The sequence below is a fragment of the Hypomesus transpacificus genome, chromosome 5, assembly GCF_021917145.1.
Source record: "Hypomesus transpacificus isolate Combined female chromosome 5, fHypTra1, whole genome shotgun sequence".
Lineage (NCBI taxonomy): Eukaryota > Metazoa > Chordata > Actinopteri > Osmeriformes > Osmeridae > Hypomesus > Hypomesus transpacificus.
The window spans coordinates 4,160,753-4,182,252 of record NC_061064.1 but is presented as its reverse complement, the minus strand read 5'-3'; the positions used below and the strand labels follow the sequence as shown (position 1 = coordinate 4,182,252).

Here is a 21,500-nt window from a genome sequence, read left to right as displayed (position 1 = left end):
AAGTGCTTTGCCCTCGGTTAGTGACAGACAGGAGGCAAAGGCCTCCAGCTGATGTTCAGTCGTGTTCCAGTATCCGCTTCCTGTTGTCAGACTAATGGTCAAGGAATGATCAAGGGCAGAATTAATCTAACTTGACCAAACCAAAATTAACAGTCAATAATACAATCATTGTTGTGTTACTTTAACTGAAGCTCACTATAGTGATGTGGAACTGTGTTGCTGTCTGCTTGCAAGTCTCACATGATTGGCTGGGGAGAATTATATAAACCAGGTAAGTAAACTCAGCCATTCATAATTATGAGTCTGTGACAGTTCACCAACGCCTAACAGTTTGAAACAGACAAAAGCTGTGTTGTATTTTAGGAAAAGGAGGAAGTCATTTCTCATGGAATTCCCTGGCTTAGGAAAGACTGAGGCTATGTCTTTAACAGCTAATGTGATGTCTGCCTAGACGTATCTGTCTGTTGAGCTCCATTTGACTAAGAGGCCTTGTCAACGTGACTTACAGTGGTCGTCTGTCTGGGAGACTGGGAGTGATGGGGACCATGGGAACGCATGATGAGTGTGGCAGGTGACAGGAAAGGGACTCTGGGTATCGTCGAAACGTGCAGCACCAAAGCATTTCTGAAGAATTTGAATAATAGTTTATTTTTGGCTCCATTTGTGCATTCGTTTTAATAACCGTCCTGCTGCAGGATGGAGACCCAACCCCCCAAGCCCTAAACTCAGACTATTCCATCCCGATGGAAACTTTTGCAGTTTTATTAATAGAATACAAAAATGTTACATGATAAACAAATACAGCTCTGGGGACAGTCATTACGGAGCTGTGATTGGAGGGTTGGGACCACCTAATGGGCTGCTGGCTGACTTCAAAGCCTGGTGGCGCTTCTGTGGGGTTTGAATTATGCATCTGCGCTTGCTGCCAGTGTGCGTAAAATGTGTGCATGTCAATGGAAGTCTTTGTGTGTGTGTGTGTGTGTGTGTGTGAGTCTATGTGTGTGTGTACGGCGGTTCATGTTGACTCCAGAGCTGTTGGCGTGTGTGGCGTAGCAGCCAGGGCCCTGTCTGCACGACAGCATCTGAGTGCTCATGTGTGTCTCGCACACGTGTGTTCTCCCAGCCCGTGAGAGAACGCGGCCCGCGGCTCACGCGGCCGTGTGAAGGCGTCGCGCGTGCAAAACGGCGCGCCGCGCAGTGGAGCGTGCGTGGGGAGGGGAGCAGGGACAGGGTCATGAATGAAGTGGCTCTGCGAGTGAATGGAAGCAGAAGAGCATCCTACTGGCTTGTGCGTACACAGCTCCTTACAAAGGAGCAGAAGCCCCGCTCGTTACTGAGATGATCATCCAGCGTGGCGCTGGCGTGTGCAAGACTCCTCAGCCCAAAGGCTACACACACACATGCACACCTACCCACACATGCAAACGCACACACACACATGCATACACACACATCACACTTGCCTTGCCACATTTCGAAGCATATGGACTCTCCCGATTCAGCCTCAGGACATTCTGAGTACACTGGTGCCAAATACGGAGTACCATTTTCAATCCAGTCAACCATAACATTTCTGATGATAGATTTGATTCGATTTTCTCCACCGAGTCCTTTGTGGCGTGTAAAAAGTTATATCACTATTAATCTGCTGTGTCAGTTTAAATTAGAGGGCGGTTAGCAAGCATGCTAATCAAATTACAGTAATGCCTGTCTCAAACGGACAGTGAACGGTCCAGTCCTGGAGTCCGTGCTACTGACCACGGAGCGGGGGAAGGACAAGATTCATGTGCAGAGAAGTGCAGAGAAGAAGTCAAGCCATCCTCTCCCCCTCCCTCTCCTTTCCTCTTGAGCAGACCCATGAATGGAAAGGCGGACATCTTGTCTTCTCCGCCCACACACGAGCTTCATTATGAATGCGACAGTGAACGCAGACGGATGGCGGGGGGTGAACGGGAGGGCTCGGCTCATTCATGGCTCATTCACAGATGAAGGCAGGAGCCGGAACATGCAGAAGCTGGAGCATGCGGGAGCCGAGGCATGCGGGACCGGAGCATGCGGGAGCCGGAGCATGCGGGAGCCAGAGCATGCAGAAGCTGGAGCATGCGGGAGCCGGAGCATGCGGGAGCCGGAGCATGCGGGAGCCAGAGCATGCAGAAGCTGGAGCATGCGGGAGCCGGAGCATGCGGAAGCCGGAGCATGCAGGAGCTGGAGCATGCGGGAGCCGGAGCATGCGGGAGCCGGAGCATGCGGGAGCCGGAGCATGCGGGAGCCGGAGCATGCGGGAGCTGGGCGGACCAGAAGGATCATCTGGGCGAGGAGCTCGAACCACAGGGTGAATCTGCTACTTTGTCAGTTTGCATTTGAGTTCCTCCATATCTCATGAACTGAACATCTACATTTTCTTCTGAAGGACTGAAGGCCTGTATCAAATCAAGATTTATTTCCCATTTAATAAACAGTGGATTTCTTTTATAAGGTCCCTAAATCTTCATGATATCACCTCAACTGTCACAGTAAATCACCCACAAGGATTGCTTATAAACATAGTCACACACAAACACACGCACACACCAACACACACAAATACAGGTACCCACAAAAAGATCCTACTGCTCCACCAGTAGAGTGATAGAAGACCGTGGTAACCGTGGTAGACCGTGGGGACACTATCTCTCAGCGCTCCCAAGGCGAAGGTTATTTCGAGGGTGTGGAGCAGCATGGAACAAAGGCGTCAGGAGTGTGCCTGCTCAGCTAGGTGAGACATACACAGCGGAGGTGTGACGGTGGAGTGCAGATCATACCTAACGATCTGTTAGAGTTCCGTCTTCCCCTTCAGAGAGAGGGGCGGGAGCGAGGCGCGGCTCTCCTCTCATCCTCGCGGCCTGACTCCCCTCCTCGCTTCCGTCCCCGATGCGGCGGCGGTGTCATTTCGTTTTAATGACTACAAGGGTGTAATCACTGTCTGGTCCTTTCTTTTACTCGACTGCGTCAAAGGTGATTTCATCAGACAACATAATCAGGCCTAGGGATGACAGCGTCTGTGCGAGATAACAGGCCACTCAACCTATCCATCTGTCATTAGGAAGAGTCATTAGTTAAGAGGACTTTGTTGTCAAAACTCTGTTATTAGAAGGGGGGGGGGGGGGGGGGGGGGGGGGGAGGGTGGGGGGGTTCAGAAGGGAGTATTCCGTAGCCACCTTTTATGGATGTGTGCGTTACTGTGGAATTATAGACTGCACCTTTATACCATGAATGTATGGTCCTTGTGTTCAAAATAGTTATGTACTACACAGTATGTGGCCACCACGGAGACTCTAAATGTCATTTTTAGCATGGCATTTGCTATTATGGTTGCAGTGTGTATCCATGTGGTTGACTGAATCCTTCCTGTTTAAAGATAGACTGTTCCTGAAGCAGTAGAATATTATGTGTGGTATCACTTGTTCTGTTTACCAAAGTCGTATATGGACGCGGTGCGTGAACAGATACCGCTTCCTGTGTGCGTTGTCAACGGCTTATTCTACATTTCGGTGGAAAAGAACACACACGAGTTTCCACAGACAGCTGAACACTGTTAGAGGCTCCCCTTTTTCCTGCCTCCACCCTGGTCCTTCCTGCCCGCTCCACAACTCTGCTTGTTGACTTTGAAACGGTTTGGTACATCGATCGGGACACTGGTTCCATTGTGGGAAAGAGGGTGTTGTTGGTCATGCTCACCCGTTCTCCTTTGGTTTGGATGGAAGCTCCTCTGATCTCCTCAACGGTTTCTGTCAGTAATATCAGGAATTCAACCCTAGACCGGGCCTTTGTGATCAATGCCTCTGCCTAAACAGAGGCCTTACTCTCGAACATCTCAGATCCTCCTCAATTGGAGGGTGTACGGTACCAGAGCTTTGCACCAGTGCTGTCTAATAAACACAACCATTATCCTCATTAGCTGCCCTGTAGCCACTCCAGAAACACAGAGGGGCTCCAGGACGGGGGACAGCCCCTCTCCCTCTCTTTGAAGGTGTGTCATTTGGTTTTCACCGTGTCCCCACCTGAGAAGGACCTCTGTACGCGGCTGGGTGACGCGTCCGTCCTGGTGAGACACACAGGGTTCTGTCTGTGTGTGTGTCTGAGCCGCCGTGGGGGCCACAGGTCTCCCCTGACTCACCAGCCTCCCAGAGCTTAGGCCCTGACTTCATGGAACCTCAGCCTGAACAATACAGGGCTTCATGGAAGGGGTCAGGGTTACCCTTACTTCAGCATGATCAAATCAGCTCTTTGTGAGGCTCGACTAGAGGGAGAAAATTGGCCAACAGCAAGCGAGGCTCCCGCTCCCCTTGGGGAGGGGTGCATTCTAGAAGCACCTATGCATTCTATACATACCCTTCTACTCACGCTCCGAGGCCTTCTTGGTGTCATGTTTACGCACACAGCTGACTGAGAGATGGTGCAAGAGCAGTGGCTTTGTCATGTAATGGGATTTCTTCGCTAAAGTGGTTGTTCTTTATGTGTTGTGTATGCTGCTTTATTCCCAGCTGACGCTCAGGAGACCTCAGTACAACGCAGTAACAGACACAGCAATCACAAATGGACATGACACAGCCGAATGATTTGATTAAATAAGTTTATTTTGATCATTTTACATAGACGTGTATATTTGATATCACCCCCAGAGGGAGTGTCACAGTTAAGTTCTAGATAAGGTTGATTCTTTTCATCTTTTTTGTTGTTGTTTAATCACACTTGCTCTAAAAATAAAAATAACCTCTGTTTTCTGCTTAACATCAGAAATAGGTCTCTTTATACATGACTCTTGTATAACAAGAAAGAGCACATTCTCAATACATCACTTCTGTGATTATTCAAATGGAATTACTCCATACAAAGGACTTCTACTTCTAAAGGATATTAATCTAAATTGACTAAATTTGGCATTGTGAACCACCATTTATGACCCCTCCAGCCAGAACTACATCCCATTGGTATCAAATGATGTAAATGCCAGCATTTACTGTGAGCATGAACTGTGTGGTCTGTGGGAGAGCTTGTGTGTGAAGATAGTAGAACATAGCAGTATGAGTTAAAATAAATCCCTGAACATGAAAGTGTTAACAATGTTGTGCAAAATGGTTTGATCTATTGGTCTAGAAAAAAAGAAAAAACCTTCATAGTAGAATAGGATAAAGTACTGAGCAATGTAGCATCGATCAATACTCGTGTGAAAATGATGCGCTACTGCTAGTGTGTGCATACCTTCGATATCCAATTCATGATCACAGTAAACGCAATGATTCTTAGTGATGTAAAAAGGTATTGTGTTGTTTCGTTGTAATACAATATGATAAACACATATGTAGGAGCCTTTTCTAAACCCAAAGATAGACAATAAAGTGTACTTTAAGCATTCTTAACATTAAACTTCCCTTTACAGTTTCTTCATCATTATGGTAACAAACAAATAAATACATTGCATCCAAGCCATCATTTACAATATATTAGAATTGCTGCATAATATAGCTATATATATCTATTGTAGTTAATATATAAAACTCATTTGTAAAAAAAACAAAAAAAACGCTTCATTAAGATAATATTGTGTAAACACGTCAGATAGGACGGAGTCACATTCAGAGAGATCCTCCATTTGTGGAGGAAGATGAAAGTAATTACAATAGCTGGCACCTAGAACACAGCCCACCAATCCCCATTCACCTCGGGTGAGTCAGAGCAACACCACGCAGACTCTTTCAAAGCCTCCTTTGACTCAATCAACCTCAGTCTCATACATCTGCTCAAGGCCTGTCAGGTGCTTGTCTTTCAGAGCCAGATTGTGACTTCCCTCGGAGGAAAGTCTTTTTTCCATTGTTTGATGATGTTGTTTTGGTTATTGCCATCCTTATTGACGTGACCTGTGTAGGCCTGCTGTACATAGCCTACAAGCTTGCATGATATCGCTGACCCAATCACTGAAGGGATGCACAGAATGAGGGTTTGAAGACAAAGTTGTATTGTCTGTTGATGACTCGAGCAAAAAGGCCAAAGCAAAAGGCTTTTCTTTACAGGTTGGTGGTGTGGTATGGCCAGGTCATGTGCTTGTCCAGAGTCAGTTCCTATGTGTTTCTTCCTTCAGTTGGAGTTCTTTATGACCTACAGCCTGTGAGCCAGTCCTACCTGGGACAAACATGCGTCGCTTCCCTGGGGTTTGATTTCTCCAACTAATTAGCCTGTGACTGAGTGAGTCTCCAGCTCTTTTTAAGGGTCCCCTTTTTTCTCTTCCAGGAAATAGATAGCTTCAAATACCGGGGTAAAAGATTCAAGCACAAAGACTGCTATTGTAACTGTGTGGAATAGGGAAATCTATCCCCAGGTGACTCTCTCTACATGGGTGATGTGTTCAGAAACTCTAAACCAGCAGACTGAGTTCTGGCCTTTAAGGAAACTTCAGGTTTATAGATAAGCCCATAGACCTATAGATAGAAGGCCTGTCCTGTTCTGTAGATGAAGAAAGAGAGTTGTCCCTTCATAACTGCTCCAAGACTAAACGGAAGCATTTGATCATTTTGAGGAAAAACAAAAACAACAACAACATTTACTACATCAGAAATATAAATCTACTCCAGTGTCCTCTCTCAATCAGTTGAGTTAGTCCTAACTCCAGCCCACGGAAACAATCATAGGCAGAAACCTCCAGTTTCAATTCTAACCTACACAGAAGAATGACATAAATCACACCAAAAAAAGCTCCAGTAAGGTGCAGGAACCTGTCATGGCATCACCGGCACTGCTTTGTATTTGTAAGTGCTGAAAGACATTTAAAAGAACAGGGGAATCCAAAGCAACAACCTGTCTGCACTGATGACGTGAAAGCTCAAAGTCTTAAGGCTGGCTCGCCAGACTTTCATGGTTGATGAGGAACAAAGTCACTGACATTTACCACAGGTGTATTTTTGGCCTCTCAGTGACTTCCTTTTGGTTGTAGTTGTTGATGGTGGTCAGTGCAGAGCCTGTGAAGGAATGTAATGCTGCCAGGGCACTTGGTGCACATCCACATGCAATGTGACAGACAGACATACGGACATACATACAGATAGAGGACAGGTCCATGTTCAGCATTCAGTAGTATGGCACTGTAGAGAGGGGCTCCATTGTCCCCCGGATGGTTTAGTGGCTCTTATTGGACAAAGGTGGAAGGGCCACCCTCTGCCGATTGGCTGGCTCCAGCATACAGCTCTGTCTGCTTGTCAGTGTGTGGTGGGACAGAGGTGTCTGGTTACGAGCAAGGCGCTCTCTTTCTCAAGTTATCAACAGCCATGGGCAGCAGAGGAGTGGGAGGGGTGATGAAGATATAGCGATGAGGATGAGGATGAAGAGGAGGACAATAACAATGGATGGCTCGGTAGTAAAGAAGGGGATCGGCTGCCCTCTCTGGTATTCTGTTCCTTTATCGTCCTCCCAAAGGCAGCGTGCATGGTCCATGACTCCTCCCTCTGGCGGCTCCTCACGTACTGACCTGGGAGAGAAAAGGAGAGGAGGAGGAGGAGGAGGAGGAGGAGGAGGAGGAGGAAGGAGGAGGAGGAGGAGGAGGAGGAGGAGGAGGAGGAGGAGGAGGAGGAGGAGGAGGAGGAAGGAGACAAAGTGTGGTTAGGGTCTCGCTTCCCCACAGGATGATCACATGTAATTACAGAGCTTCTGAGCCATCTGTCTGGGTCATCCTGCCCCTCCTCCTCCTCCTGGGCCTGGCTCAAACCTTCACCTGTCAGCAACACAGAATTGAGAAATTCACCTGTCTCACTCTGCTAAACCTGTCTCACTCTGCCGAACCTGTCTCACTCTGCCGAACCTGCCTCACTCTGCTAAACCTGCCTCACTCTGCTAAACCTGCCTCACTCTGCTAAACCTGCCTCTGTTCTGGGTTGTGGTACTGTATAGTTGTTGTGCCCTGCTGATTTAATCAGAAACACCATGGGGGTGTTTCTCACTGCTTGTTGTGCTGTCATCTGTCATGACAGAGGTATCATCTGCCCTGCATGCTGCAGTACACCCTAGTACACTACTGCTGGAGACACAAGCTACAACAGGATTACAGCTTGGGGTTGTAGGGTGATGCACACACACATGCACACGCGCATGAAAATATGAATGTTAACACACGCACCCACACACAATAAACAAACAAACATTCAGGCTCCAGAGAAACACAAGCCTCACACAACAAGGGTAATTAGCTTTAAGGCTTTTTACATGATTTCATTAGCTTTAAGGCTTTTTACATGATTTCAGAGAACAATGTATTTAATTGTTGGCTTGTCTTTGGTGGCTGGGGTGTTGAAATCTCACAGGCACCCATAGTCACTAATACATAATTACTGTTTTAGTCAGAATTGACGCAAAAAAAAAGAAGAAAACTACAAAGATGGACAACACAGCCTGTATCAATCCATGTGTGGAGGATTTACAGCATGGTCATTCCTACACAGTCACCCCTCCTGATAGTTGACAGTGTTGAACACTGGAGAACCGCTCAGCTAAGAGGACAACTGTGCAGACACATGCTCATTAGCTGGAGTGCTGCCAAAAAACTGTAATCAATCTGAAATGTGTGTGTGTGTGTGAGGGGGGGGGGGGGTTAGGGTTGGCTCCAGGGATGGCTGAACGGGTCTGGTTCTGCAGCATAGTTTGGCTTGACTGCAATATGCATTCTCAAACTAAGGCTGGCCGGACTGACAGCCTGGGATGGCAACTGTATGGGGGTGGAGAGAATGGCTGGGTAGCATCTGATTGGACATATGTAGGAAGTCCTTCCCTGGCCACAGTGAGGCCTGGATCAAGGTTCTGTGTGGTCTATAGTTAAGCCTGGACCCCAACCTAGCCCAGCCCAGCCAATCCGAGCTCAGCCCTGCCAAGTCCAGCCAATCCCTGCTCATCTTAGCCCAGCCAAGTCCAGCCCATTCCATCCCAGCCCAGTATGGCCTAGCGCAAAACTGCTGGCTGAGGACTCAAAGCTTGAATCAAAGTAGAATAAATAGTCATTTATTAGGACTGTCCACAGCTGCAAAAACAGCGTTAAACAGCTACATTTGGACAGCATGAATGGAGAGGGGTTTGCCTTCTGATGGCTTCACCCCAAAGAAGCTGTTTAAAGCGGCTGGGGTCTTTGGACAGTCTCCAAATGCGGAGCGCCCTCCCTGGTGAAAGAGGGGTGCTGGGAGTCCACTGCATGTGCTTGGCCGGGGGCCTCACCCCTGTACACTCACTTAATTGGATCCCAGCTTATCTGATCTCCATCTAGGATTGCATCACCAAAGATTAATGGCTTGCGATGCATTACAGCTTAAGCGATTAAAGCCTCTCTCCATCCTCAAACCCCCCCCCATCATTTCTCTCTCCCTCCTCTCTTTCTCTCCCTTCCTTCCTCCCACCCACTGTTTCTCAGTCTCTCTCCCCCCTCCCCCTCCCTTTCCCACTCCTACCTCCATCCCTTCACTGCTTTGGCTGATTCAGCCTCTTACATCAGACCCATGTGTTCTGACTCGAGGGCTGGGCCGCACTGCTGGGAGGGACCTTGATGTGGGCGGCTGCCATTGGCTACCTGACTCTTGCCCCAGCGAGCTTCCTGTATCGCTCTGTGTGTTCCTGTTGCTATGGAAGAACGTCAACACGGAACTGACACAAATCCTCATGTGCTCGTCTAACACGACTGGGTTGTGATTGCTCTTAGCCCTCCAAGGCCACTGATGACCATCCGTCACCATGGAGACGGGGTCATTGATCTGTCCTTGTGGCGGCGTCACGTGGCGCTGTGGAGCGGGGGGATAAACATGCCACGACGAGAGCTCGGGAAACTCTCCTCCCAACGAGCTGCTCTTTTAATTTGCCACTCAAAGGGCAGTGGCACATCGCTTCAGCCCGCGCGAGCGACAGTGGAGCTGAGCCGGTGAAAACCCCAGGCTCTCTGCGCAGAGTCGGCGACTCAACCGTAGCACGCGCCCCCCTGGCTGCCACATGGGAGCCTTCCATGTCACTTGTCATTTCCCCGCACGCTAATGTCGCCCTGTTACTGTCAGCAGTGTGGCTGCCGACGACCTCCTGATGCTGGTAGCGTCCCCTAATTAAGCCCCGTTAATCTGTTGTCACTTACCCATGACATTTACATGAACTGTTCTTTTGATGGCCAAACACTGTGATTGATTTATATATATATTTTTTTAACCATTCCAGTAAAAGGACTCAAGGAGCAGGACACAGCTACAGTACAGAATTCACAGGTCCAATCTGTGTTTTTGATTGTAGGATTTAAACTGTATCAAATCAATCCAGGATTGAGAAAGCCAACAAGTCAATGCGGTCTGACTGGGTCATGGAGAAATCAAAACATTCTTGACTCCGTGTCTTAACGTGATAAACGTTCGCGAGCAGCCACAATGGCATGAAACTAAATCTTTTGCCCCCGCAATCAGCGGGTCAGGTTTAATCTTGTTATTTTTAGCTAGCTCCTAGCTAACTGGCCATTGTCCTGCTGAGCAGTGTTGGCCAGGGTACCACCTCCTGCTTCCCTGCTGTTGTGTATTTTCTCTGTTGATAATTGGCGTGAGGGGCGCAGCGCTGTGTGCGTGTGATAAGAGAGTGGAAAGGAGGTAGGGCAGCTAGACCTTGACAAGATGCCAAATCGACACACCAAGAATGCCCTAACACTCCATAAACACAATAGCGTCAGGAAGTGCATGTAAGATCAATGATGTGTCGTTGTGCATCCTTTCCAACATTTACTACATGTTATTGCAATTAATGATGTTGGGAAACTTCGAAGACAGTGCTTTTATTTTTTACATCTAAAGTTTCTAATGTTACCAGTCCTAACAAAGGCTACTGAATCTCTTTTCAGTAAAAAGAGGTTTTGGAGAAGCTTAGGACAGTACAGAGCCATCGACTATAAAAGTTGAAAGTTAAACGTGAGAGAATGTTTTCAAAACCGCCATAGAGGTTTTGAAATACAGTCAACTCCAGTAGTTTGATCAACAACAGTTAGTATCTAACAAATGAGCCTAACCCCTTCAGGAGGCTACAGTGAAGGTATAAATTACCTGGTCATACCTTTACTGTGGAGGGCGGTCTGGACAGCTGGCTCAGCCTGAGAAAAGAACAGAGACACACGCGTTAGAAGCCATCCATCCACCCACACCCACAGCATCCTAACCCAAGGAATCAAAACAGTAAAGGGGAACTCCAGAACCTGAGATCCACATATCAGTGCCTTTCTTTAGTACTTCTGTCTACAACTCCACTATCAGATTGAATGTGTTGATTTAGTAGACTCTTTTACCCAAAGGGACACACAGGGACACTCGAACCAGTGACCTTTTAATCTGCAGTCTGCTCTGCCAATGAGCTATACCCATCCTGAGCGATAGTATTCTACCCATTCCATGAGCCCCCCCAGGCCAGAGTAAAACAGGCACTGTTGTTCCTAGTCTGGCCTCATGCTGTACTCACAAGGAGTACTTGCCCTCAGGCGGATGTACCAAGGCAGGGCAAAGCCTAGCAGATGAGGCAGGCACATGTGTGAGAGAGTGTGTGTGTGTGTGCGAGAGAAAGTTGACGTGAGAATTCAATGTTTAGGGGCTTCTGCTCCTAGCCTGAGCTATTAATGGCATCCCCTCAGCCCAAAAAAGCGAACAACCTAGAAATAATAAAGCGACTTCAAGGCTGGAAATAGACAGGCGCGCTCCAACGAGTAGCTTCCTCTGTTCCTCGGCTTTTATAAATAGCCCCTGAATATCTAAAGACGGAATCACAGAAGAAAACTGCTTCTGTCAAGGCGGGAGAAAAATGTGTAAATGTGGAGCTTCGGAGCGTGAACAGTGGCTATAAATAACGTGTTTGTGGAAGAACCCCTGCTTGATGTTGCCGTTTCACTGTCATCTCTCTGCGGAGCTGTTGAAAGCATCTTACATAACAGAGCTGCTGTTGAAGTTTAGCCGAGCCCCCTGCACTGGCACGTCACTGACCGTGCTCTGTTCAGTCGACAGAGGCTTCCGCAGCGAGGCCTGTTTGTAAACTATGCTGATAGGACTGAAATGTGGGAGTGCACTGTCAATAAACGTTGTCGTGGTGACGTATCCAAGACGTGTACATCGTGAACCCCCTTGAGACCACTAGCCTACGTGGAAAGGCTCTAATCTACAGGAACACTCCCAGAAGTGGCTCATGTTCCAAGAAGCAGCTCGTAGCTGGCATGTTCTATCTGCTCTGCCCTGTGTCGTATGACGTGAGCGTGTGGTTAGATGATATAGTTACAGCGATCAAGTGCCCTTGGGGCCACACTTAACAATACTGTGGCCTCGGCTGAGACCGCAAAGCACTATCTGTTACAGGCATGAAAGAGTGTGACTTTTTATCATTGTTCCGCTATATCCTTCACTTCCTTCTTTCTGGACCGTGCCCAAAAGTCTGCCCGAGTCATGCTGGGTGCTGCTTGGTGCTGCTGGGTTGTGGCCTGACTGGGACTGGATACTGAGCTAGCAGCCAAACGCTGAACTGGTGAGGTCCATGTGTCATAGTTCACAGTCATCGCAGAAAGGCTCCCGATCTGTCATACACTAAATCATATTAAACCAAAGTTGATTTTAAACTAAGAAGTGGGAATCGTAGCCAAGCATCATGTCTTGTCCCCTTGCTGCTGAGCTGAGTTGCATCGTGGGAACTGGCAGTGACAGGCCCTGCAGCGGCTCACGTCACCCTGCCATCCTGCCATCCTGCCTAAAAATGTCCCCAGACTCCGACAGGAAGGAAGTCATTTTTGAGAAGCGAGGGAGTCAACTCAGTAAAAATTCCCTCCGAAAAAGAGAGCCTCTATAGAATAGTGGATGAGTGTGTTTGACTTAGCCTTTTATGGCCATGTGATGCTACTGACGTTCGGTTTGGACGAGTGGAGGATGGGGATGTTTTGGTGTGAACCTCCTGAAGGGCGACAACTCATAAAACACAGTGTAAGCACACTTTAATAATGTGATGGCTTGTTGGAACTGCTTGTGTCAGCTCCGCAGCCCTTTTAGCTGACGGCTGAGGCATTCTATTGGCCATGGCCCTTTCAGAAGCTCTTGCACTGTGTCCCGATTGGCTGGCAGGGCCCCGGCTGGGCAGGGTTGTCCCAGCTCAACGACTGACCTGCGAAAGCAAGGTGAAGTGCTGCATCGTCCTTTCCCTCACGCCTGACTACAGACTGTCACTGTGAATGAGGGAGGAGCTGGAACAAGGCCCTCTATTTGACCCTCCTGGTACCTTCCTCTCTGTTCACTTAGCCCTGGATAACAGGGCGGTCCACGGGTATTCAGCTACTGTGTTTAGCAGCTTTGAATCTGAAGTGAATGCCGCCAAAGTGTAAAGTGTTTTTCCAGCTTCATCCGGCTAATACCGCTTAGAAATAAATCCTTTTCTTGTCACATCAAACACATATGATTCCATATCAGTACAGAGCTAAATCATGTATAAAAGTATATATACGTATAAAAGTATCGTACGACTCGTGTCGTGTCGATACAAGGCGTGTGAGGTCAGCTGGTACTCACTGCTTGTCTGCCTTCTCCCGGTCGTCCAGGAAGAAGAGGGCGGTGGCCAGGAAGAACATGCCACCGAGCACGATGACAAAGGGGCACAGCATGAGGGCATAGCCCAGGCTGAGGAACTGCCACAGGACGGACGAGGCATAGCTCTTCTGGAGGCCGTCCGAGATCTGGACACACACACACACACATACATTAGATAAATATAGATTTTTTTTCCCAATATGTTCACATTAGATATATGTTCAAGTACACATTTAAGGCTGTAACTTTTTCACACTAAAGTTCACTGACACACAGAACATTCTCTGCATAGTTCAGGCAACCCATTCCAGGAGTTTAGTATAATTGCAGTGTGCAATTCTGCGAATGTCTTGTGTGAAGTTATCCAACTGTACTGAGAAGTTCAGTGGAGGATGATACGCTCAGGTTCTGCTCTGCGTACACACACAGTGTGCTGTATGTATTACTGCGAGTCAGAGATAAACATATCCCTATATAGTTCATTCCTGTTCCATTAGACAAATCAATAATGGAAGGTGACACAGTTATCAGATGAATATTTCAACAAACACAAAAGGCAGCTATGAAACCAGAAGACTTGCATGAACGTCTGCTGCACGCACGTATGCACACAGACACACACACACACACATACACCACGTAATTTTTATTCATTGAAGGTTAAAGTAACACTGGAGCAGATTTTCCCTGGTCTGTCACGCAAGGCGCTAAAGAAAACAACAGCTGGGTAATGTTGTAGGCTGGCTATTTAAAGTGCTGACATAAGCACTGCTCTGTGTAGGGTGGTCAGACCCGTACCACAGAGAAAGAGAGAGAGAGAGACATAGACAGCGAGAGAAGTAAAAAGATAGAGGGGGAGAAAGAGAGAGAGAGAGCAGAGGAAGGGGGTAGAGTGATCAGGCCGGACAGAGATTGGCTCTAGTAAATAGTGTTGTGTTGATTGAAGACTCACTGACTGACAAAATCTTCCTGCTTCATGGCCTCCACCTCTCCTTCTGTCTCTTCTTTTGTTTGTGTCGGTCTTTCTCTGTCTGTCTGTCTGTCTGTCTGTCTGTCTGTCTGTCTGTCTGTCTGTCTGTCTGTCTGTCTGTCTCTCTCATTCTCTCTCTCTCTCTCTCTCTCTCTCTCTCTCAGACTATCTCCTTTTCTTCCTCTGTCTGTGTTGGTCTCTCAGTCTCTGAGTGTGGGGAGGGAAGGGGGGAACAGGTCACCCTGAGTGAAGCACATTGATTATCTGTTAGCATCAGCATAGTGAAACTACCCCTCAGGGAGGTGGTCAAGTGCTGACAGGAGTGTGTGTGTGTAATGGGATGAGAGTGTGTGTGTATGTGTGTGTGTGTGAGAGAGAGAGAAGTGTGTATGTACCAGTGGGCTTCACCTGTGTCTTACTAGCATGAGTGAACAGTATGTGTGTGTAAGTGTGTGTGTGTGTGTGTGTGTGTGGGTGGAGCAGGGGGGGTTCTGGGGTATCAAGTGCCTGCAGGGTTCACTCAGTCAGGTGTGTTCTTCCACACAACATTACCTGCCATTCCCATTTAACCACCGCCAATGACAAAATCTGGAGGCTAAAAATATATAGGGCCAGGGCATGTTTAATAACATATTAGCAGGCATTTCTCCTGTGAGATTTCAGGGAGATTGTTCCTGACATTACACCGCCACCCACTCTGCCTCTGGCTCTGTCCCACTCACGCACGTAACGCCACTCGCAACTGCTCTGGTCCACATGCTAGCACGGTGCTTGCTGCTCAACACCCTAGCAGCACTGAGCTCTAGCGGGTTCACATGCTAGCACGGGGGCTAACGTGGCTCACACCGCAACATCCAGACATCATGAACTTCTGCTCTCTCACCAGAGGAATGGGCAGTGTTATTTACAGAGCGCACATCTGCAGCCTAGTTCATCTGCAAACACAGCCCTGCCTCACCGTACAACACCTAAGCACAGTAGGGGCTTCATGGTTTGGTTTGTGGAGCCTCTGGTCAAGGTCTAATGTTTGGGGCCGAGGCACTCACACTTGTAAAAATCGAACTCTGCAGGGTAGGCGATCAAGGCTTTGCTCTGTGGTTGCTAGGCAATGCCTTGCTGCATGTTTTTACTGTGGTTTTAGGTCTGCAGACTGTCTTCATTCCTCTGAGGCTTCAGCGAGGAGGATGAATGGGGGGTTGTGGGTACACAGCGTCACCGCGAGGTCATCATAGCACCGGCCCGCGAAACTTTAGCAAAGGAAACCAAAGTAGTCGCTGGTGACGCACGCTGGGCATTGTGGGTCTACTGTGGGCATGTGGTGGTGTCACATCGAGGGGCTGGCTGGGTCAACTTCCTATGGTCCACAGACTTGTGAGGTGGGATACTGAGCCGGTCCAGCATTCGGACGTTCTGGGGGTGATGGTGGGCTGTTGGAATGTGCCAGGTGACTGGTCCTCTACCCCTAGACCAAATGTGTAAGCCTTGTGAGACTTGCGTCACAACACACACACACACACTTCCGCAGAAGAGTGCTGACCTAGTCTATTGAGGTGAGAACCTCCCAATACTGCACATTCCACAAGGACATAGAGAGAAAAAAGCTTCCAATTACATACTCTAATAATATCTACAACGGCATTTGGGTGGAATCCCAACAACATAGTTTTTTGTCTTCATCAAGTCTTACGTCTCGGTCTTATCTGTCGTTATTTTGGCGTTTTTTTTTTTCTTTTTGAAAGGCTTGCCACCGCTTGAATTATTCAGAGGATTCATGTTTCCCATTACAGAACATTCTGGATGTTCATGAGCTGCGTGTGTGTCTCTGTACTGCCAGCCCCTGTGGATCCTCTCCCTCTGTTTGATCCTCTAATTAAACACCAGTTCTCTCTCTCTGCTGCCATCTTCCCTCTCTCGTCTAGGCCCGGGACACAGCCATACAAACTACAGCTTCACATACTGTAGAACGAAATGCTAAGGATTATCAATTGTCTCTACCCTTCATTATAACCAAAGTACAAACTGCATCAAACATTAACAGCTGTTTTTGAAGTGAAACTCCCATATTGTTTTGTTAGTGCCTCAGTAGTGGAGATAAGGGGGGCCACACACTGAGGCGATACTATACTGTTCCTTACCTCATGACCTCCCGCAGAGAATTTAGTCAGTGGGTGAGTGTGTGTGTGTCTGTGTGTGCGTGTGTGTGTGTGAGAGAGAGAGAGTGTGTCGACTGAGTTAGAAAAACAACCAAGACAGAGGAAAGGAGAGAGAGAGCACAGATCAGTTTGTTCCAGGTCAGCCACAGGAACAGCACAGGCATTTCCAAAGGTTACTATTTAACTTGGAAAATGATTGGTCTTTCTCACAGGAATGAGGGGAATGCCAGTTGGCAGTCAGAGGTAGGCAATGTTTTGTTTTCCTTGGAGTGACAAAGAGGTGGCGTGTCATGGCCGCCATCTTGGTACGACACAGTTATTGTCTCTACACGGACGCCAGGCAGAGGTTTAAGAGACAGTGGGGAACAGTGAGAGGATGCGGTAGCCTTTAGTATCCCTGTGTGCCAGTAAGAACCCTGTTCTTTGGCCTGGACTGGTCTAACAGCAATACAGCTCTCCAGGGGACTGGGTTTACTGTAAAGTGGGCTAACAGAAAGAGAGCAGGAGCGTCGAGGTCACCCCTCCGTTCACCAGACCTCCTGAGATGGGTTTTAAAAGCTACACTTGTAACTCACTTAACATGGCAGCGTCCCACTTAAGCCCAGCCCTGGTAAAGTGGATGTACGGTAGGATCAGCGTGTGGGTGCAGAGGCATGTATGATAGGGTTGTATCCCTGTGTGGATTAACACGATGAGCTGTGAGCCAGGGGGGGGTCTTAGGCATTTTGTGTGTGTGTGTGTGTGTGTGTAGAGAGACAGAGAGAGAACAGCTGTTTTGAGGCTAAGATCCATGACCCATTTTCAGTTATGTACCTACTGAGTACTGTACAGTACTCCCAGACACATGGTCAGTCATGGGTCCTCAGACCGGGGCTTACCAGGCCTATCAGGTAGGGGCTCCCAGCATCCCCCAGGAGGTGAGAGGTAAAGCTCTGGAAGGCGACCGCTGTGGCTCTCCTCGTGGGGATGACGACATACTGCAGGGAGAAGGAGTAAGAGAGAGAGAAACAGAGAGAGACAGAGAGAGAAAGAGAGAGAGAGAGAGAGAGAGAGAGAGAGAGAGAGAGAGAGAGAGAGAGAGAGAGAGAGAGACACACACACAGAGATAAATATGAGGAGACAGAAAACAGAGAGAGAAAGAAATGGAGAGAGAGAGAAATAGAGAGAGATAAACAAAGAGGACGAGAGAAGGAGAGAGATGGAGTCAGGTGGGGACAAAGCAGGAGTAAAGGTTCAGCCATCCATAAAACAACATCTTCAGAAGGCTTCAATTATGAACGCTGAGTCCACCACAGAGCTTTTCCCCTGTCAGCTGCAGCTAAAACGACAGGACCTGACCTGACCTGGGGAGCTGTGAGGTCTCTTATTCAACGGTGCAAGGCTGGGGCCGAGGCGACAAACCCATGGGCTGGCTGGTGCTGCCACTTAACAGGAAGTCACATTTAATCTGGCTCTCCCCAGTGTCAAGCTGCCCTCTTGCTTACTTTGGGACTGAAAAATACGGGCTCTTTGAAAACGAACTTATTTTATTTCCACGAGTGGTGTATGCATCAAGCTTGGTCACAGGGGATAATTACTGGCCCCGCCCGTCCTATACAAAGTCCTTCTACGGTCACACATTTTTATAACCCTAAATAAGAAGCTGCATCTAACAGGATGACCGCCTTTGTTACAGTGTGCTGTAGAAGTTTCCAGAGGCACAGTGGATAAGTATAGGTTCTCAGTACATACCATTAAAATGTCCGCCGTGATGGCCCAATTCAGAAAGAGCAGTGTTTCACCAATGAAGATACAGATCTAGAGAGGAACATGAGAGAGATTGACATCATGTAACTATTTAGGATTGTTTATGTGCCTTTGACAGACTTTACAATGCATCAGAGTGTCTAATTTGAAACATTTGTCCTGCAGATATGGTTACTGTCTGTGGGAATCTACTGGTGAACAAAACTGCTTCAGTGGCTGTGGTTTGGAAACTTGTTATTATGCTGTGGTCAAATTATACAGGGATAGGGATTTTATTTTCTATTGAACAGAGGGTTTGACCTTTGAGCACAAAACCAGAATCAGCCAGAGAAAAAGTCATTTGAAAGTGTGACAGAAAAGTGTAGCCCTGAAGCAACTGGTCCAGATATGTGACAACTCAAACATTTCCCGAAAAAGGATCTCGAGGATTTGGTTGCGACAGAGTTCACTGGTTCGCTTGCCCTGGTTGGTACTCTTTCTTTTTTTAAACACTGAGACAGGCCAGCGTGCCGGAGGATCCATGTCCTCTGACTGAGGCATGACCCCCCTGCCAGCCTGGGTGATGCACGTGGGTCTGGGTCTGGGGCCGGGTCTGGGTCTGGGGCTGGGGCTGGGGCCGGGGCCTGACTGACTGACACGGCAGGGTTGGAGGCATGGCTGCCTTTAAGCTGCTAGTCAGACACTGTGACCGCCACACGGCCTCGTGGGAAGGCGAACCCAAGCTGTGCTCCGACCAGCAGCTAGCCTGCACAGACAACAGCTGTGGGAGCCCCAAATGAGCCCAGACACTGTGGCCTGCTGTCACCATCTTTAACAGCACATCTGTCAATGCTTAGCTATGAAAGTAGAGTCGCTCAGTTACATCTTGCTATGGCTGTTGTAAAACGAGAGGATATCCCATACGTATAGCAGTCTCGATTTATCTACCGGGGTGGAAAAGAAATACGGTACCATGGCAAAATGGTCATCCTATTTCCTGAGTCTGCAGGTGTTTTATGGAATTGAAGAAGAGTCGGAGACAGCGGTGGGTGTCTGGTTGGATGGGGGTATTTTCCTAACCCTGTCCCATCAACATTACTAAACCAGGACTCACTTGAGCAGCTAAGTACAGCAGGAACAGATACACCTCTCTGTCACTCTCACCTCTACAATCTGTGCTACTCATAAAAGTCTAAAAACTAAAGTGAAAATCCTTCATTTCCTCTACCGCTACTAGAAATGACCGGCTTGACCTCGCCAGCCAATGACGTCTGAGACCAGACTTTCCAAGGACTCACAAGAACACTGTTTGTCGTGAACCAGACTGTTTACGGGTATTATTTTCCATCTTTTCAAATATTATTACTCAGCCCGTTGAAAGTCAGTTCCTCCTCCTTTGTCCCTGATAAGGGTGTTAAATGTCTGCATGGTGACTCCAGAATGCCACGGCGCATTGTTCTAAAGCAGCAATTGTGAAAGTTGCGCCCTTTCCTGCTTTAAATGGCAATTAAACACGCAAACACACGGAACATTCCTCGGCGGCCCTTTCCTTTCGGCCCGACGAGGCATAAACCCTGGTGCCACTGCAGTTGTGGCAGCTGTCTGAGGACGTCCCAGTGAAAGCTCAGGGGAACATCCATTATTCACAGACCAATATGGTCCTCAGAGGACGGGTCCTGTTTTATATGAACCTTTGTGTCCTCACAGGGAACCACACCAGCGGGGAGGTTTACAGGTCATGAACAGGTTCGCCCTAAACGTTTGACGAGCCCTCCGGAGAGAAGCGACATATTTCGTTGAGCTCTACGGTAGTCAGGTCGCCCGGTAGACAGACGGGAGGAGGGAAAAGAACACCGGCTTGGTATCGGGTGTCAACGGCCACTCACGTAAGCTCCCACGATGCTCTTCTTCGCCACCACGAAGATGAGGCAGATGAAGATGGCGGAGCCCAGCATGCTAACGGCACAGACCAGCGGGTCGGCTCGCTCCGTCTTCTGCCGGAACATGCGGGTGGTGAGCGCCCCGATCAGCACCCCCAGCAGCCCTGTCACGCAGGTGATCGCCCCGAAGATCAGACTGCAGAGGGTCGAGGAAGAGCACCCACAAACAAGAGGCCCGTTCAGTTTCCCCACAACGCTACTTCACCCATACCTAAACTCATTTTTGGCGGCAGGATGTGTCGCATGATGCCCTATAGCATCGCTCGGTGCTTCCTGACTGTGTGTTGACCTCTGACCTGTCCTTGCTGCTGCAGATCCCTGTCGTGCACACCTCCACCGTCTTCTGCACCACCTGCGCCCTGAACAGGTACATGGGGATCCACACGCCGAACGCCCCCGTGGCAAAGGACACGGCCGACGACGCCAGAGACGAGAACACATAGCTCCGGCTGGAGGGAAAGACAAAAACGAGACATTTGACGATGAAACACACACAATCAAACACACAACACACATGCACAGTGGCAAGGAGGCAGGTCTTACTTCTTGGCCAGAGCTTTCATGTCACAGACCCAGGAGGTTCGGGTCCTGATACGTCCTGTCATCTGGTCCAGGGTGCCTCTCTTGGGCTCGGGCACCAAAAACAGGATGAGAGCCCCGGCCGTCATGCCCAGGAGGGGAGACACCTGCACACAGCACAGAGGACCGTGAGGGAAAGGAGATGCAAGCTCTTGTGGTTTGTGTTTGTGTGTGTATCTGTGCATCTCTCAGGGGTTGGTGTGATCGAGGTTCCTCGCCAGCATGGAGTCTCGCAGTCCATCTGCTGGTCTCCTTTCTCTCCTCTTTTCAGATTGACCACAGTGAGTGTACATGTCCCCATGCTTGCTTGCTTGTGTGTGCGTGTGTGTGTGCTTGTGTGTGAATGAGTCTGCCTGTGTGTGTGTGTTTGTGTGTGTGCATTGCAGTTGGAGTTTGGTATCAGGCTGGATTGCCCACAGGGAAGTGATTTAAAAGAGCACACTGCTCATGAAAGCAAAACCAATTTCGTCTGTCAGATAAAATCCACCTCCATATTTGTTATGGCTTGTAAAAAACATCTATATTCATAACCAGCCGGTCTAATACATCTCAGCTAATACAG

The 21,500-nt window shown here is 48.5% G+C and overlaps 1 protein-coding gene across 2 annotated transcripts in view; it reads right to left on the bottom strand.

Moving 5' to 3' along the window:
• Nucleotides 1-4,593: 4,593 nt before the first annotated feature.
• The window catches only part of spns2 (spinster homolog 2 (Drosophila)), a 62,523-nt gene continuing 45,616 nt past the window's right edge, over nt 4,594-21,500 (bottom strand). Inside the window, exons 6-13 of one of the 2 annotated variants that reach the window (XM_047020647.1) lie at nt 20,903-21,045; nt 20,656-20,808; nt 20,306-20,495; nt 18,426-18,491; nt 17,573-17,671; nt 13,554-13,717; nt 11,070-11,116; nt 4,594-7,498 (exon numbers count right to left, since the gene is read on the bottom strand). In XM_047020647.1, coding sequence (XP_046876603.1) covers nt 11,074-11,116; nt 13,554-13,717; nt 17,573-17,671; nt 18,426-18,491; nt 20,306-20,495; nt 20,656-20,808; nt 20,903-21,045 — 858 coding nt within the window. In that variant the 3' untranslated portion in view covers nt 4,594-7,498; nt 11,070-11,073. The remainder of the gene's footprint in view (nt 7,499-11,069; nt 11,117-13,553; nt 13,718-17,572; nt 17,672-18,425; nt 18,492-20,305; nt 20,496-20,655; nt 20,809-20,902; nt 21,046-21,500) is intronic. The other variant, XM_047020646.1, reaches the window with a different exon arrangement.